Below are 20257 nucleotides of genomic sequence, written 5' to 3'. Positions count from 1 at the left end.
TTTTCGTAAGTTTCGATTTTCCTTTAATTCCTCGCATTCTTTTTATAATTAGGCTTGTTATTTCATTTATTGTTACCACAGACAGACTCAGTCGGCGTAAAATAAGTTATGCACATTTCATTATTTTTTCACACTGCCTATTGTAAAATTAAACAAATGTCAACTCACCTGGAACATGGCGGTTCGAGTTGAAGCAAGAAACATAAATTGATTGGGCTTCATTTATAAAGAAATATAAATCGCAAAAGAGAAGTACTGAGGGTGCTGTGATTTGAGTTGCAAGGCCAATATAGAACTGTAGGACAATAGAGTTTATGCTTAGAATTAACTTGAGAAATTGTGAAGGACTGTATAAGCATTACTCTTAGGCATGACTGTAGATTCTTATCTTATTTAATTTTGTTTACTTTATTTTTTAAATTTTTTCTGGATTTTTGTCTATCATTATTAATATTATTATTATTATTGTTACGTTAAACAAAGGTAAATGCTTACCATTTTTATACCTGTAGGCGAATCACAAATTAAATGTCGTCTTTGAGATGTTCCCGTGTAATGTAGACCAGACTTGGGGGTCATTCTGGACTGGGACCTTACTTTTAAGTACATATAGAAAATATAGCAAAAACGTGAACACCACGATTGATATTATTAGAAAACTAGCTGGGTCAGGATGCAGACCGAATGCAAGTACTCTTCAGACAGCCACGTAGTCACTATGTTAATCTACGACAGAGTACCGTGCTTCAGCATGAAAACCAATGGGTAGATATGTAAAGCTGATGTTAAACTAAATCAAATAATGGGAAAAATTAGTAGCACTACTGAATCAACACCGCTTGCAGGGATAACTGCACTATATAATATTGTACCATCCTCAATTAGACGAAAAGCAGCAGTGTTCCAAAAGTGTACTACTCATTGGAACTCACTTCTGTGCAACCAGCTACAGAATATACCTGCCATCGGACTTAAATCCAGTAAAGCACCCTGGATTTAGTCTTCCCGGGAAACTATGGAGAGTTATGAACTGATTCTGTATGGGGCTTGGAACGTGTGACACCTGTTTCTATGAATGTGGGTTCTAGGGTGCCCCGGGGTGTGACTCTGGGGTTGCTGCCCAAACTATGAGTGGACTGATTAAGAGACATACACTGTCCAGTCAGCTTAATGTTCCCATCTGTCAGTAGCCTGAAAAACCACCTTTTGCAGCACTGACCACTGCGACACGTGCTGGTAGAGAGTCGATCATGTTCTTGAGAGTACCTACAGGGGTGTGGAGCTGTACTGATCCCACTGCTGTGGCCAGCTGCAATGGACTTCTCAGCTGAGGATTCACTGCATGAACAGCCCTATCGAAGCGGTCCCGCAGATTTTATATTGGGTTTATATCTGGAGAGTCTGGTGGCTAGAGGAGTACAGTAAACTCATCCAGATCTCTTCAAACAACATGCATACACTGCAAGGTTGTGACATGTTGCATTTCCAGCCAGTAGATACCGCTGTGACGAGGAAAAACAGACTGCATGTAGAGGTGCACATGGCGCCCAAGGATAGATGCATACCTTTTTTGATCTACTGTTCCTTCCAGAATGACGAGATCACCTTAGGAATGCAATTTAAACGTTCCCCAGATCAAAATGCTTCCTACTCCAGCCTGGAACCTCCTGACATTGTTTCATGGTGTTTGCTTTTAGTCCAGTGGAGCATAAAAAGTGATCCATCTCAAAAGCCTACCTGTGGCCACACAGTGGACTCCAGTTGCGGTACTGGCGTGCAAATTCAGGGCTTAATCACCATCTAACAGCAGTCAGCATGGGTGCATGAACCAGATGCCTGCTGCAGAGGCACATACTGCAGCAATATTCACTGAACAGTTGTTGGTAGCCCCTTATTCTACCTGAGTGGTCATCTGCTCAACAGTTGCCTCATCTATTCACCCATACACATCTCTCCAGTCGTCGTTCACCACTGTCATCTATGGCCTATGGTGCATCACAGCTGCCTCAGAGCCAGTTTTGGATAGTCCCGTTTTGCCATGAATGGTATATTTTAACCCATTAATGCCCAAGACTAAGTTTTTGTTCATGATTATGATGAAGTCAAAGCTGTTCTTTTAAGGGTGGCAGCATGTATCAGTGACTAAAATATTTTTTAAATTTTTACACAGATTTATTTCTCATACGATAAAACATACGCTGGGTATTAACATGTACTAGTTCAATAGCTAACGTAATTTTTCATGTGTCAAGCAACAAATGTTAAATCTTATTTTATTCATAAAAATTGATACATTACTATTTTTCACCATTTATAGTTCAATCACTTAGGGTAATGAAAGCAAAAAAAACAATCTGGAGGAAACCCAGCACCATATTATATTAGTGATATTTTCTGTAGTTTGCACAATTTTTAACTGTGATATTCCCAAAAAAAATAATTTTGGTTAAGACCAACATTACGCTTTATGTAATGAAATTTTGTGCAGTTTCCACAACTTTTACATCTTCTCTGAGTGAGAAGTTTGTCCACCATATCTCCACCATTATCTCTGAGGATATAATTTTGTACACCTTTCCTGGATTTTGGCATGGGCTCTTGAGGTTTATCTATTTCCTGCGACCTCAGCAGAGATAGTACAATACTTCATTGGAACTCCAGTGAACCTCTGTTCTTCACCTTTCTATACAACATTCACACTTTGATTAGGCTGCTGCCCAGGCAGAATTTAACAAGAGGGCAGTAGCTTTTCTTGAAGTGACCCTGGTTCTATACAGACTTATCAGTTTGTCGAAAAGATTTACTCCTCCCATCCTTTTACCGTAGAGATGTACTAAGATTGTTGAGCCATAGTTACATGCTTTCATTCTTTCTCCATCTCTTGCAGGTCCCCTTGGTAAGGCAAACGTCAATCTGCTGGTTCGTTCCTAATGTCACTTGGCTGTTGCCAAGCCACCTTAGCAGGCTATAGTGCTCATATTGGAAAACATGATAAGAAAAACGAGTTTCCTTTTTCAAGTCTTTCAATGGTGCTTTCTCAACCCTATCTCCTTGAATACTGCCAGTGTAGTGTAATTCATTCTTGGTTAGTGATTCCAAGAGGTGCAGAGAATTGAAATAGCTGTCAACAAAGACAACAGAACGAGTAGGAAGAAAACCTAAACAGAATTTATCTGTAACAGAAATTCCCAATGTTTTACTTTCTTCTTTATCAGCAGCACCAGTGTATAGACTGAACTTCACAACATAGCCCTTAGATATCATAAGGAGCCATAACTCGTTCGCATAACGAACAGTTTTTCCGCTTATGAATTGTTCGATCCTGTTAGGTCTATAGCAGGGCTCCATAGCTTCATGTAAAGGGAAAGAACGTCCTAGTGGCCGAATAAGTTGCAGAAGTATGGTGTTGAGCTTTTTCAAAAGAGGATCATAATTAACTACAAACATTATGAGACTGCTTCAATTCAGCCACAAGACTAGGCTCTGATATATTATCTGTGAAATGTACTTGACTGCCAACACTCATAGCATTAAATTCTTTTGATACCCAATTTCTTGGTATTGTTTTAGATTTCTTTGATAGTTCTTGTGTATTGTTATCTACATTATTGCTTTCTATCACTGACTGCAAAATTACATCGTTTCTGTTTCTATCCTGATATAGCTTGTACTTCTAGTGGGGCAAAAGAACTCCTTTACCAATGTCACTAAAACTAATGCGTCTTTCATAATCACTAGAAGCACCATTAGAATCGGAACCATTTCAGTCATATGGTGGAAGAAGGATTAAATCCAGTTCATCTGCTCGTTCTATTTCTCTGCAGGTATTATGTTCAGCACTGAGATACTAAGTATATTTAGAATCTCTGCTGCATCGTCTGGGTACAATAGCTTTTATCTTACCTATCGATGAAGTACACTATATAAGAATTGGCAAAATGACTTCTGCAGTCCATTGCATGCGTTATTGTACTCTGAAAGTAGAAAAAGGAATGAAATTCAATTAGGTATAAAGGAAGTGATAGTTTCACATTGTAATCATACAAAGATGTATTATTACATCACATAAGCATAGATAAGGATTTCACAACCAGAAGCAACCTAGTGTTCAATTGTTATTCTGAGTAACCACTAAAACCATACCTGTTATACATTATTTTGGCAATTCAGAGGAAAAAGAAAATGGATTTCTGCACTATAATGGTATTTTTGTATCACCGAAAACAATCGTTGTTATGAAGTAGCGTCCATTGACTGTACACAAAAACAGCTATAAACAATCTAAATTGTTCCATCTTCTGGTAATAGTTTAAAATATAAACAAATGAGTCATTTATGATGAAACATACCTTGCACATTAATGAGTTAACCACAGTGGCACCGCAAAGAGTTTACAAACTGCCATTTCGGAAATGCCCCCATCCTTGGCCCGAAAGCCAATAATCATGGCCATTTGGAAGTGAGATAATCGCTTCTTTTCCAGAGTACTACAACGGCTGCACTGTCTTCCACGTCCCTCCACTCCTCCCACCTCCCACCCCCTCCTGACCATGCTTTATATACCCTCCATTGCTAGTGCTACCATCTGCTGTCTGCGAGTGGTTATTGCACATTGACGTCAGACATAAACGATGGTGGCCACATTTATGTGACTGGACTGTTTAGATATATAGTTATGATTTTTTTGTGTATTTGTTTGATTATATTTTTATGGGACATTTAACCATGCGAAATATGAAGCCTTTAAATATGAATGTAAAATGACCATCCAAGCCATATGAATAACAATGGTTCAAATGGCTCTGAGCACTATGGGACTTAACATTTATGGTCATCAGTCCCCTATAACTTAGAACTACTTAAACCTAACTAACCTAAGGACACCACACAACACCCAGTCATCACAAGGCAGAGAAAATCCCTGACCCCACCAGGAATCAAACCCGGGAACCTGGGCATGGGAAGCAAGAATGCTACCGCACGACCACGAGCTGCGGACTATGAATAATAATAATAATAATAATAATTGCACAATGAATGTTGAAAAAATGTGCTTTCTAACTACTTTGTAATTCTACCTTTCTGTTAAAAACTAAATTACTATCTTATTTGTTGATATTAGATGGTATTCTGCTTTCTTTAGCTTGTCCATAATACTCTTCATTTTTTTGTTTAGAGTACAAGGTATTTTGTACCTGTTACTCATATAAAGATTTAATTTCACTACCTCATTTTCAGTTACACTTTCACAGTATTTCACTGTACTTTCACTGAAGGAATGCATTGGTAAATACAGGTGGCTATAATCAATGCCTTCAACTGAAGTGCATATGGAGAGGTTGTCGAAGGAAGAGAAAGTAACACAAACTAAATCCTAAACCCAAACAACAAAGAAACGCAATTGAAGGAAAATAGGTCCTCTGTATACAAAAATAAGGACATGAAGCAAAAACAGGATTAGATTTTGGTCACAGCTTGATGCAAACACATTAAGAATTACTAAGGAACAAAAAGTCTAAGTAACTTAAAAGTTCATCATGAACTTACTAACAAAAGACACAAAAATTAAACAGAAAAACAAACAATTTCAAAAACAGAAAACAGAACAATGAATGCTGACCATTTATGATGATTAATAAGCAAGTACACACTTCCAGAATGAGATTTTCACTCTGCAGCGGAGTGTGCGCTGATATGAAACTTCCTGGCTGATTAAAACTGTGGGCCCGACCGAGACTCGAACTCGGGACCTTTGCCTTTCGCGGGCAAACGCTCTACCAACTGAGCTACCGAAGCACGACTCACGCCCGGTACTCACAGCTTTACTTCTGCCAGTACCTCGTCTCCTACCTTCCAAACTTTACAGAAGCTCTCCTGCGAACCTTGCAGAACTAGCACTCCTGAAAGAAAGGATATTGCGGAGACATCGCTTAGCCACAGCCTGGGGGATGTTTCCAGAATGAGATTTTCACTCTGCAGCGGAGTGTGCGCTGATATGAAACTTCCTGGCAGATTAAAACTGTGGGCCCGACCGAGCATTTGCCCGCAAAAGGCAAAGGTCCTGAGTTCGAGTCTCGGTCGGGCCCACAGTTTTAATCTGCCAGGAAGTTTTAAGTACACACTTCTCAACTTTCTACAGCGGCAGAAGGCGAATGTCTAATCAAGGCACTTCACTGTTTATAGTTAGTCACAGGAAAGGTGTACGAAGAATTGTACTGACATGACTGGACTATCCCTACCACATAATGACTTGGATGGCAGTCGTGGGGTCAAACTTCATTGCCAGAGCTCTTCAAAAGACAAATTATCATCCGTCCAGTCCCCAGACACTGAAGGAGAGCCACTCTAGACTCTCGTTCATCAGCCTCGTAATCAGTTCCCTTTGGCAACATTCACAAATCAACAGTTTCGTATGGATAGCAGATACCTCAATGTCACTACCTTATTAACAATTATTATTCGTCAGTTCTCATATGGCGTGAAATTCAACGCAGTTTACACCTAAGTTCACTACAGCAACAGCCAGACTCCTGTTAATGGAAGAGTTCATGTTCATTTGACGCACAATCAGTTATGGTGTCTGCGGCATCATCTCTTCCTCCCACAGAACATATTACAGTTCATCAAGAAGTTAACATCACACAATCGAAAGCATGTAAATAACGTTCATCGTATACCATTCAGTGATGTGACAGAGTGTGTTTACGGTACACAGTCGACAGAAGGTAGACAATGTTCGTTGTGCATGGATTCATGAAACCATACATCTTGTTCATAACACACAAATGACAATAGACAAATAATAGTTCTCAGAGCCATTTTTGTACCTATTCATGGTACATCATAGTTTCTTGAGGTAAATTATGTCCATGGTGCAACTACAAATGGCATATTTGAGTTTGTTGATGTGTGTACATCTTGTAGACTGGGCATCAAGTCTTTCTCTTTGTCACTGCCTACCAGGGAGCCCCTCGCTGTTCTCTGTTTGTCAACATTCTAATTGCATTTTTGAATGCCTGGTCCCTACAGCTGTGCAGGAACTGGCATGATACAATCTGCCTTGAAACTGCTCTGGCTTTCACTGTTCTGACTGACGTCAGAAGGTGGTTCGGGAGTGAGCCCACATGGACTCCCATTGATTTTGTGACACCATAAGCTTGTCTTGCTGATGGTGTTAGCCAGTGTGCTTCTGCTTTGGTGTGAGAGGAGATGAGGTGCTATGTGTAGTGTATGGTTCTCCTGTCTACCACCATCTACATGTTGGTCGTTCACCTGACCATTGCTGATAGGTTGGGGGGGGGGGGGGCAACCATAAAGCTGCCTGTAAACACAGGCTGACCAGTCTGCCAATTCACTACTCGAGAAGGTCAGCTCTGACCCACTCGCATGTGTGTGGGCCATGGTCTTGTAATCAGTTCCAGGATTTGGGTGTGTTGGCTCAACCAGAAGCCATACCTGCATGCCCAAGTGCTACCTGTCAGCCCACACTTCCTCAATGCATGCAGTACTCAATGGTGTCCACACACAGTCAGTTAAGTCACACATATTGTTGGCGTGTAGGCCAGCTGACCAATTGGGCTGTGAATGCATACACAGGCAGGCTGGTCCGCCAAGCAGCTCACCCCTGAGTCACTCGCTTGTGTATTCCAGCCAGTAGGCAATGTCCAGTGTGACTTCTTCAGGGTGGGGGCAGCTGATGGCCAATCACCAAGAACTACAGAGTAGTCCCAGGCGCTATACCAACCAACAAGGTGTAAAAAAGGGTGGGAGGTCATTGCACTAGATCTATCCTATAAAAATTTTAAACATAGAACTTTCCACAGTATTACACACTGTGTTTGACTCAGCCAGTGGCAAAGTATACTTTTTAAAAAGGTAGGAGAAACTAGTCCTTATTGGTGAACTCAGACCTCCAAGTTAGGTTTGAAATAAGCACTACCAACGTAGCCAAGCACTCACACATAGAAAGAAAGAAGGGGAGCAGTCCTGACTTGAAACTACAAAGTCAAATTCCTGTCTGACGCGAACAATTAAATCAGGACTGGGTATCAGGAAGGATGAGGCTGCTGAAATCAATAAATGAGTAAAAAATAAAAGAAAGTTCCCCATATAATTCTCCCTTTAAACGTTGGCATGTGATCTACATATAGTGTAGACAGTTACAGAAGTGAACCAAAAATACAAAACGAGAAATCACTAAATTATGAATGTGTAAGAAAAACATGTATAGTTCGACAGTGTTCAGGTGTGATGGCCATGCACTTCCCACACTTATCGCCTGACAGCACCTGGCAGTCTTGGCGTGGCCAGCTGCACGCATGAAGAAGGTTGCGAGGTGGCTCAGCTTCATCGACAGCAGTGACAACACTGCAGCCTGCATGAACTTAGCGAGCATTCTTAGAATCACTGAGCAGAAAATTCAGAGAAAACTAAGCAGTGTTGAACTAACTATTAAAATTTTATTAACTAAGAAAGCACAGGATGATTTAGTTATGATTAATTTCTAATAGAAGTTATTGCTCTTTGATAACAAGACTAAATGTGACCAATTATGCTAACTATTATAACTATTATTCTACATAATCTCTCTGAATGCAGTTGGCGGAAGGTGAATTCCTACCAAGCTGTAACAATAGCTCATAGTACAAATCACTTCTTTAGCTTAGTACATGTTACTCTTGGAATCTCTTTACAAGCTTACAAATGGAAGGAAATCCACACAGTGTGCAAGAGTGGTACTATCAGTGGCTAAAGGAGTTTAGCTGTTGTATCGTATGTTAAAGTTAATGCAAGAATATCCTGAAACAGGGGTAATTCGGAATTGAAGGTTCATCCCACAAGTTCACTTTCCACTGATTCTTTCAATCTACAAACCGCCGACAGCACAACTCAGAATCATGAAGTTTGAAGGATAATACATAGAAATTGCCATTTGACATATATGTGTTTTATTCTCATAGTTCAGAAACACTTGTCCTGCTACTGGTTGTAACGTTAATACTAAATCTTGTCCAAAATTTGGACAACAGGTTCACAACACCAAATTGCTCTAATGGTGTCTGTTAACAATACAAATCATCTATCCAGCACCTCCCCAAGCAGAATCCCTAAGAAGAATCTTTTCTCTCCTTTAAAAATTCAGGAGTAAAGCCGCATCCCAGTCAACAGAACATCTGTATCTTTGTTTCTTACTGGCAGCAGTCATTAAACACAATCTCTTGCATGCAGCCTGACTACACCAATAAATTACTCAAACTGTACGTGATCTTTACGAGATATGCTAGACATGGACGGAATACCCGCATTTTGCTTAAGTAGAGAACAGTTGCCCCAGCCTATCCTACCATAAGTGTATAAACTTAGGGCAAGTGAGCTCTCACCATTGGCATATAGGGTAGTAGTGGGGGAACTGTTTATTCATGTAAGCTATGTCAGTCAACTGCGACATCAGAGGGGTGGATTAAATTGTTTCAATGTCATTTTAAACTAGGCTATTTGGTTTTCAACCATTTTAAACTTAACACAAGTGCCATAAATCCAGTATCATGCCAGGGAAAACCGAGGGCCAATCATTAGTTTTAAACTTAGACTGCAAGAAATCTGGCAACTCTACAGCAAGTGTTAATATCTCTTGGTCTACCATCTCCAATTTAAATGATGTGGCAACCACGCTCATGACATTGACGTAGGTGGTCTCAAAACTTCACTGATATCTTCAGATTCGCCATCTCGGATCTACATTTTGGGTTGTGGTGTCATAGGGCTGTGCTCATATCTCCAGGTCCGCCATCTTAGATTTTATACTTAGGACGATTGGGCTAGGTCCACAATCTTAGATTTTTTAATTTTCCACCATTTTATACTTAATGCAATTGCTCTACAGTGTCATCGGAGTGGGGAGAAAACGCTCTAGCCCAACTGGGCAGTTTTTAATTTCACACTAATTTTTGTATTTCCCTCCAATTTCCGAATACCTCGCGATCTTCTACGTAAGACTATTAAGCTAATTCCGCCATCTTTGACTGGTGTACCTATATGATACTTTGCATTGCGCTTGGTGTGGTACAGCTATGTTACTAACATCACATCGAAAATTCGTGTGTGCTGAGGAATCTGTGAACACATTATAACCAGCAGTAACAAAAAGATAGATACCTTAATCTACCTTGAACTGTTCATATACTCATACAGGAATGCACTTAGACATGTGTTTTAGTTTCAAATATTCTCTGTCACTTTGAAATAAAGTTTGCAAGAACTGTAAATTTTACACACTCAAGACAATGACAATCGATTTTAACATTGAAAATTATTCTACCTGACAATTTTTATGTCACATAATTACTGTTAACTTGAAATTGGATTATTGTTCCAAAACTTGCACAAACGTTCGCAAATATCCTAAATCATTTCCCTGTAGAATCTATTTGAAAGTGTTACTTGCTGAAAGACAAACAAATCTACAAACCTGAATGTATTTTTTCATCATTCCTCAGATATTCTGTGATATTGAAATACAAGTTTATGTCCCACCTGATTCCAATACAAATTGACTGTAAGTTACAAATAATGTTATTAAAATGGTACAACAAAAATAGGAACGAATTCATAAGAAATTGATTACTTACATTGCTAATTCGCTTATTTTTGAAACTGTGTAATGAACTGTCTCACAAGGATTAACACATTTGCAGCTGACTGGTTTACCATTTTTGTCAGTCAGATGTTCCAGGTTCTTAGCATATGGCGCAAGACAAGCAAGACCTCTGACATCACATATCTGTCTAATACCTGCAAGAAAATGAATAAATTGCTGTATTAGAAGCAACTTACAGTGTTAATAAAAAGTGTAGGAAATAGTTGGCAATAAACTTCTCAGTGATGAAGAGAGGTTTGAAATGGAAGTCGTCGAGTCGATAGTGAGAGTTTTAGAGACACACAAGTCATTACATTTGAAAGCACTGGAAATGAGATTGCTGAGGAATATCGAAGCAACCTTCCTAACACTCATTGAGTGTGGTTATGTATAGCATATAAATTTTAACCAGAATACCAACATAGAATTCTGAATCCTGTACTTCCAACACAGAGAGCCCAAGAATTCGAGAAAGATATTTAATTGTTACAAAGAAAAAAAGGCCTTAATTTAGTCATATACGTCACAGTTCACAGCTATATTAAGGAAAAAACATGCGTGGGCAACTGAATTAGGGGTAGCTCCTGTATTTAAAAGAACCAGTGGAAAAGCTGTGTCACATGTCTGAGATACCTTCATACCCCTCAGGCTGTTGGCGTTACCATAATTACCTTGTCTCTCCTCAGCTACTTCTGACTGCCTAGAAGAGATAATGCAATACACATATGACATTTACTACATCAATATTTACTGCCCCACTACACCTTTACAAAGTATCATTATCCAACCTGCTTCATTGTGAAGTATATGTTTGTGAACAGACACAGAAAATAACAATTACTCCGAGCTGATACGGCAAAGTGTATAAACGGATTTTGCAATTTGTGACATTTTGGTACTGCATTATTTAAAAATAAATAGCCTATCACATTATGTTACTTAGTGGGGCTGCACCAGTGTGAGACTAGGCTACACTGTCACCGGATTTCTCTCTTCCCTTCCCCACTTTTCCCTAAGATGTCATGCAACATCGCCAGATTTCCCCCCACAGCCACTCTGACACAGGCTTACTGCTTTATGCATTAAATGAAAGGAAATTCAAAATTTGATAGGAAATTCAAAATAGACATATAAAATGAAAGAGAATCTAAATTTGGAGCTACTTTTGAAAAAGATATATAGCGTTTTCCCCACTCCTCTGATGTCACAGTCAGAATCTAGTGTGGAATGGCGGAAAATCAAAAAAAAAAGAAAGCTGGACAGTAGTCCTATTGGTGGACTTGTGCATAAAAGGCCAGTATGGATGGTTGGCAGGTTACCTGTTCTATGTAGGATACAAGATGGCTGAACTGGGAAAATAGTGCAAGCCTGCATGTTTAACAGAGTTCACCAGGCCTATGACATCAGAATCTAAGATAGCAATGCATTATGGTAGATATAGAGATATGACATCACAACCCCAATAAGGCTGTCTGATTTCGTGTATTGTAAGTTAAGATCCTACCCAATGTGTCATCGTGTATTGTAAGTTAAGATCCTACCCAATGTGTCATTATTCATACTGAGATGACAAAAGTCATGGAGTAAGTCCTAATATCGCGTCGGACCTCCTTTTGCCTAGTATAGTGCAGCATTCGTTGTGGCATGTAATCAATAAGTATTTGAAAGCCTTCTGCAGAAATATCGACCATACTGCCTCTATAGCGTCCATAATTGCAAAAGTGGTGCCGGTGCAGGATTTTGTGCACAAAATTACCTCTTGATTATGTCTAATAAATGTTCGATGGAGTTCATGTCAGGAGATCTGGGTGACCAAATAATTCACTCGAAATGTCCAGCCGGGCAGGGTAGCCACGTGTTCTAGGGCACCTTGTCACGGTCTGTGCGGCTCCACCCGTCGGAGGTTCAAGCCCTCCCTTGGGCATGGGTGTGTGTGTTGTCCATAGTGTAAGTTAGATTGAGTAGTATGTAGGCTTAGGGACCTCAGCAGTTTTGTCCCATAAGACCTTACCACAAATTTCCAATTTCGAATTGTCTAGAGCGTTTTCAACCTAATCAGGAACAATTATGGCCTAGTGACATGGTGCATTGTCATCTACAAAAATTCCACCATTGTTCGGGAACATGAATCCCATGAATGGCTTCAAATGTTTTCAAGTAGCCAAACATAATCACTTCCAGTCATCGATCGGTTCAGTTAGACCAGAGGACCCAGTCCATTCCATGTAAACATAGCCCATACCACTCTAGAGTCATCACCAGCTTTCACAGTGGCTCATTCACATTTTCGGTGCATGGCTTCGTTAGGTCTCCACCACACTCTAACACTGCCACGCGCTCTTAGCAACTGAAATCGGGACTCATCAGACCAAGTCACTGTTTTCCAGCCATCTAAGGTCCAACTCATATGTTCACGAGCCCAGCAGAGGCGCTGGACGCGATGTCGTGCTTTTAGCAAAAGCACTCATGTCGATCATCTGTTAACATAGTCATTTAACACCAAATTTCGCAGCACTCCCCTAACGGATACATTCGTCGTAAATTTCACATTGATTTCTGCGGTTATTTCACACAGTGCTGCTTGTCTGTTTGTACTGACATTCTACCCAAACTTCACTTCTCTCGGTCACTAAGTGAAGGCCGTCGGCCATTGTGTTGCCCGAGTTGAAATTTGGTATTCTCAGCACGCTCTTGACACTTTGGAGCTCAGAGTATTGTATTCCCTAACGGCTTCAGAACTGGAATGTCCCATGCATCTAGCCCCAACTACTACTCCACGTTCAAAGTCTGTTAATTCCCGTCGTGCGACCATAACCACGTCGGAAACCTCTTCACATGAATCACCTGAGTACAATTGACAGCTCCACCAATGTACTCCCCTTTTGAACACAGTGTACGGGATATTACCGTCATCAATGCATATGCGTATAGCTATCCCATCCGTCTTGGTTCTTGTACAAATTGCGTATTACCCTTCTTTCTTTATAGCTTACTCCTATTTTTCTCAGAATTTAGGACATATTGCACAATTTTAAATTCTCGAAAGAATTTTTAGGTCGAAGAATGCTATGAGCATGTCTTGATTTTCTTCAGTCTTGCTTCCATTATCAAGTGCAACCTGAGAATTGCCTCTCTGCTGCCTTAACTTTCCTAAAGCCATAATGATAGTCATTTAGCAGATCCTCAATTTTCTTTTCCAGTCTCCTGTATGTTATTTTTCCCAGTAGCTCGGATTCATGAACTGTTAAATAGATAATGCTATAGTTTTCGTACTTACGTACCCTCGCTATTTTCAACATTGTGTGGATGATATTTTGCGAAAGTCTGATGGTACAACGCCAGTCTCATAGATTTTACACACCAACTTGAGTAGTCGCTTGGTTGCCACTTCTCCAATGATTTTAGAAATTCCGATAGAATGTTATCTACCCCTTCTGACTTACTGAATCTCAACTCTTCCAGAGCTCTTTCAAATTCTGCCTCTAATTTGGACCCCCTATGCCATCTGTATCGACTACAATGTTATCAGACAAGTCCTCCCCCTCACATAAGCCTTCAACACACTCATTACAGCTATCCACTCTCTCTCCTATGCTTACCAGTGGAATTCCGATTGCACTCTTAATATTACTACCCTTGCTTTTAATTTCACTGAAGGCTGATTTGACTTTTCTATATGCTGAGTCCATCCTCCCAACAATCATTCCATTTTCGATTGGGTCTCATTTTCCCAGCAGCTATTTCTAATGGATTTATATTATTATATTCCAGTATTCCCTGAACATTTTTGTCAATCAATTGAAGTGTATCATCTGTTACCCTTGGTTTCTTCAGAGTCACCTTCCTTGTGCCTTTTTTTGTCTGTCCAACATCTGTGATTGTCCTTTTTAAAAATGTCCATTCCTCATCAACTGAACTACCTACTCTAGTATTCCTTGTCGCAGTATTCACATCCTCAGAGAACTTCAAATGCATATCATTATTCCTCACTACTTCATGGTCCCACTTCCTCCCACACTGATTCCTTCAGATGATTCTCTTAAACAAGTTTGTTTGCATGGCCATCATCAGCAGCAATCACATAAATATTCACTTTGTACATAAAAACATTACTTTTTCTTGCTGCACTGTATGTCCTTTGTTCCAGACGCATTTCGCCTTTTACTTTAAGGCATCTTCAGTGGATCCTAGAATGGTATCTTTTTTTATTGATATGCGAAATTTATAGATTTTAAAGCAGTTCATGTCATATTTTTTACATATGTAAGTGATTACTTTCATCCATTCGAGTTTTTAGTTGGCATCTTGGTCACACGATGGAGGTCGCTTACAAAACATAAGCTAATTTTCAAGCTATGAACTTATTTCTTCCCAATTTTCACGTTCTTTGCATTAGTTGCTGTGGAGCTCTATTATTCTTCTGTCACTAGCTGTAGATATTTCACTGAATTTTTATCTATTCATATAAACAGTAAGGTGTTTCTTATGTATACTTGATCATTCAACAGTTTTCCTTTCTGCTTTGGTTTTTTGTATGTGGTGTAGTCTTGCATGGATAGAAAGTGTTCTTTATTGTTTATTCTAATTATTTTTAAGTCTTCTATTCTCATTACTTTTGTGTCTTATACTCTTTAGGCCCACAGAAGAAAGGTTAGTAATCTCAAAAAACTCCAGTTACAACACATTAAACTCAACCAACAAAAACACACAGACAAATTCTAACCAACATTAGTTAACCTTACAGACGAACAAATAAACAGTAATGGAAGACAGCTGTTGGGCAAGGGGTTAAAATACAACATAAATTCAGAAACAGATTAGGATTACATATAGAATCTAATTATAGAAGCAGAAAGTGTATTGACAAGGGAAGAAAGGAGAGAAAACCCAGTGTCAACATTGGGTTCACTAGAGAACGAGTAAAAAAAGAAATCCATAATACAACAATCAACATGAAAACATTATGAGACAAAAACAACACAACCATAGAATCTGCAACACTCAGAAAACTTAGGAGAAATTTCAAAACGAAAATTTCATGATTTCAAAAATTTATATAAGCTCCTGAATAAGCCCTGCAATCCAACACCTGATTTTGGAATCTCTGACCATGATGAAATCTAGCTGAAGCCTTCTTATATCTCAGGGTCTTTTCCAAGTATATCCACCACTCTTGTGACTCTTGAACAGAGTACTCTCTGTTACGCTCTGAAATTTATTGCTGAACTCTATTAGTCTTTCACCTCTCTCATTCCTACTGTCAAGCCCATATTCTCCTGTAATCTTGTTTCTATTCCTTGAACTAAAACTGCATTCCAATCCCCCATGACTATAAAACTTTCATCTCCCTTTATATATTGAATTATGTTCACATTGAATTAAGTTCACAAGCCAAAAATGGTGTTACAGTATGGTCACTGAATTTTCCCTTGATGTCACTTGTTAAAAACATTCCCTCACCCATCTGATATCACAGTTTATATGTTTTCCTACACCCCAATTACCTACTGTCTAAAACTCAAAGAACTGATCTGCTCTAAGCTTAAGTGTACTAGTGCTATTCTCATATTTCATGTTTAAACTGCTGGGCCATGACAAGAATAATTGCATCTTTATTTAGAGAAAATTGCAGGATGGTCTCTTCAGCAAGCATCGCAACGTTCACTATCAGTAATGTCCCATGCCACACTATGCCACCCAAACTCGTCTCATGTAGGTAAGCAATGAGGATTTCAACTATTTTCCAAGCTCATCAAACTACACACTTTCAAGATCATTACCCAAAAACACATGGAGATTATCATAAATACGAAACTTTTAATATTTAAGCCATTACCACTGTGTAGGTTTTATTTGTTCTAAAAAATAATGCCTCAGCCTATACCTGTCCACTGGCCAAGCGCTGACAGATGTCTACACATGTGCTGTACTGCACTCGATGGCAAGTTCAGTGGCCTGTTTCAGGAGAATCAGCAGTGGTAATACACACAAACATTAACATTTTGTATGTGCTGCACCACACGGGAGTATAATGTATTTGGGGTTTCTAGATCACTGCTATGGTAATCGACAAAAGACAGCAAACTAACAGTTAGATTTTATAAGCAAATAAACTAAAAAAATGCACATAAAAAAAGTAGACGTTTTTCATCATATTTTTCGAATGTGTTCTCTGCAAGTTCGACTATTTTCATCATTTTTTAATCATTATTTTAATTTTTCCACCTTTTCTATAAATTTTGAAATTTATAATATTTTTAAGTGGTGACAAGTGTCAAAATATGCACATAATAATTCCAGGAAAAATCGTAAAATTTCAGGCAAAAATTTAGATTTAAATTGTTTGAATTATATGGACAAATTTATAATATAAAAGAGATATCAAGATATACAGGAAAAATCGTAAAATTTCAAGCATACAATCTAGATTTAAAACATTTGTAATTATACAGGAAAATTTATAATATAGAATCAGTGAGAATAAAATGTTAACCAATATAAAACCATAAAAGAATTAAGAAATAAAAGAAATATTTACTTATGTTTACCAAAAAATTAGTTAAGTATCTGTACAAAATTAGCTATATTAGAATATTATAATGCTGATATGTGGTCGTTTGTTTAATTCTGTTAAAACTAGTGTCAGACAAATAAGTTTAATGATATTCCGAATCTAATAAATTAGCGTGTTTGGAAATAAAATAAATGGACAAAGCACTGCAAAAACATCAAGGGAATTAATAGCAATAAGGCTGACTTTGCTTATCAATGATCTTCTATTATTAGAACCAAAAACTAAGGAAGAATTGCCCTTGGTACTGCAAACAATTTACCAACAACAAAATCATTATTGACAAGTATTAAAGCAAATTGTAATTAAGTGGAAAAAATAAGGCAAAGCCCTAAGACTGTATACCGTTCTTAAAGATAAAAATCGAGGTGTTTCGATCAAAAACTGAAGATCTGCAGTCCTTACTAGGTCCAAAAATAGAAGGCATCATCAAACAATTTAATACAGCTACAAAGTCTTTCGCGATGTATTTCTTGAATAAAAATCTCTCGGTGTACATGCCGTGTCAATTCAGAATAAAACTCCAAGCTTTTGACCACTACCTCCATGGTCGTCGTCAGGAGGTAGTGGCCAAAAGCTTGGAGTTTTATCCTGAATTGATGCAGCATGTACACCAAGAGTTTTTATGCAATTTAATACAGGATTGGTTAAAGAATTGTGTGAGCTCTTTAGAGTTGGTAGGAGTTATGTTGGTTTTCATAGCTTGGCTGATATAAGAGATTCTATTAGTGGTTATGATGCTGTCACAAAAATATCTAGAAAAAGAATTAGAAACTCTTACCACAAAGAATGAATATGCAAGCATTCAAACACAATTCAGTAATTCTGCTACCAAAAAAGAATCACACAAAAAAAGGAAACAGAGATAGTTTCTCAGACTATCACAGAAAGGCAGATTTAGCTCAATTTCAAACACTCACATCAGATGGAAAGGTTTAGAATAAACAAGTGATTGAATTTATATTCACAACAGGAAATGAACAAAAACTACATAATTCTGAGTATACTTTTATTCTTAAAAATCTCGTTGTTACTAGCTAAAATGTGAATAAAGACGAATCATATAACAGTTTTGCTATCTCAATAAGTGTCTTTAATAATCTCTATGAAATAACTCCTGCCATCCTATCAATAAAAATAGTGCAGAAATTAATTTTCTATTAGATTAAAAGGTTCCATAGAAACTGTTACTTTAGATATAAAATAATTTGACTTCGTGAAATTTAATCTCTATAAATGGAGAACCACATGTGGTGGTTGATGCATAAAAAATTCACTGAAACAGTTCAAATGTAAAGAATTTACTGAAACCCACATTCCTCATAGGGTAATAAAGAAAAACAGAAGACAGAGGATAATATACTTTGCACAATTTTTAAGAGTAAATTTGTTACAAAATATTTGTTAATAAGGGCGATAGTCTGATAACTATGAACACTCATGAAGAAGTTCTTAATGAATTTCAGAAAACAATGCAAAACAGAGAAACATTATCTTTTTATGTAGATAATTTATGGCAAGGAGATTAGCAGTCACGTTTTTGGAAAAATTGAGAGTAACTGCAAAAAATTATGAAGGTTATAAATATTTACTAACTGTAATTGGTGTTTTTTCAAGTTTGCCACTTAGAGCTAAAACAGGCAAAAAAGTTACAGAAACACTTCAAAAAAGTTTAGTTGTAAGAGATATGAGAAAACTCCAAACAGAAAATTAAAGGAATTTTACAACAAATATTTTCAAGAAGTTATGAAAAAATATAATAATGTCACATAGAACAAAGTATAATTAGATAAATGACTAGCACTACCTTCAGTTAACGAAGGTTTATTCAGCACTTGCACCTACAAGAGCGCAGAGAGAAATGCCTCCAACCAGAACACATACGCTATATATACATTTACAGAATAGTCCAATACAATGATTCTTGACATTTGTGGATACTTCTAGAATGTGCTCGAACCGAATATAGAAATTAAAATTTTACAGCTCAAGTGAATTTTTAACTCACGACCCTCAATGCAAGAGTCTAGTATCATAACCACCACACCCGCGCTACTCAGCTTATTTTACGATATCGCTCCTTCCTTAAGAGAACAGAGTCTCAGTGATGCGCCCTCCTAGTCCGGGAAGGAGAATTCGGTCCTGCATACTCCGACTCTCGATCACTGGTTCTCGCCCTGGCGGTGATATTCTTAGAACTTCCTTGCCGCTACACTCTTCGTCACCTTTCCGTTTGTTGCCTGTCGCTGGAGCTTCGAATTTACCCTGGGTTGCAGGATCCTTAGAGGGCTCCATTCGAAGGACGTGGACCGTATCTCCGATCTTTCAACGTTTTGTGTTGGGGTCGAAACCTTCAACTTCATAAGTAACATCAGACAACTGTTTTACAACCTTACAAGGTCCAAAGTAGTGATTGAGGAGTTTCTCAGAGAGACCAACCTTCTGAACAGCACCAGGCTGGTAGACAACAGGGCGGTGGCTCGCGTCATACCTTCGGCGATCGTTTTCTTGAGCCTGCAGCGTGCGGAGTCGAGCAAATTGCCGAGCTTCCTCAGCTCTGGTTAGCACCTGGCCGATGTAGTCGTCGTCCACGTCATCAGGATGTAACGAAAACACAGTGTCCATCGTCGTAGTCGCATCACGCCCATGCACCAGGAAAAATGGTGTATATCCTGTGATGTCGTGTTTGGTGGTGTCGTAGGCAACCGTCACGAAAGGTTGCACCTCATCTCAGTTGCTCTGCTCAACACTGACGAACATTGATAGTATGTCGGCCAAGCTCTTATTAAGGCGTCCAGTAAGCCCGTTAGTTTGCGGATGATAGGCAGTCGTCATTTTATGAGTAATACTGCACCGACGGTTTGTCTCTGTCACAAGATTAGATTGAAAAACTTTCTCTCGATCCGTAATTAACGACCTTGGAGCACTGTGTTTTAATACAATGACTTCCACGATCAATTTGAATACCTTGGATGCTTCGGCTGTTTTCACGGCTTTTGTAATGACACAGCGTGTCAGATAATAAGTGCGAACAATAATCCATCTATTGT

General features: G+C 38.6%; 1 protein-coding gene across 1 annotated transcript in view; it reads right to left on the bottom strand.

Annotated features, from left to right (window-relative positions):
- The window catches only part of LOC124788747 (sodium channel protein Nach-like), a 102683-nt gene that overhangs the window by 20547 nt on the left and 61879 nt on the right, over positions 1-20257 (bottom strand). The window contains exon 7 of the mRNA XM_047256029.1: positions 10629-10791. Coding sequence (XP_047111985.1) covers positions 10629-10791 — 163 coding nt within the window. The remainder of the gene's footprint in view (positions 1-10628; positions 10792-20257) is intronic.

The sequence above is a fragment of the Schistocerca piceifrons genome, chromosome 3 (genome assembly GCF_021461385.2).
Source record: "Schistocerca piceifrons isolate TAMUIC-IGC-003096 chromosome 3, iqSchPice1.1, whole genome shotgun sequence".
In the NCBI taxonomy this organism is placed as follows: Eukaryota; Metazoa; Arthropoda; class Insecta; order Orthoptera; family Acrididae; genus Schistocerca; species Schistocerca piceifrons.
The sequence above is the reverse complement of the archived record's forward strand: the minus strand, read 5'-3'. Positions and strand labels throughout refer to the sequence as shown.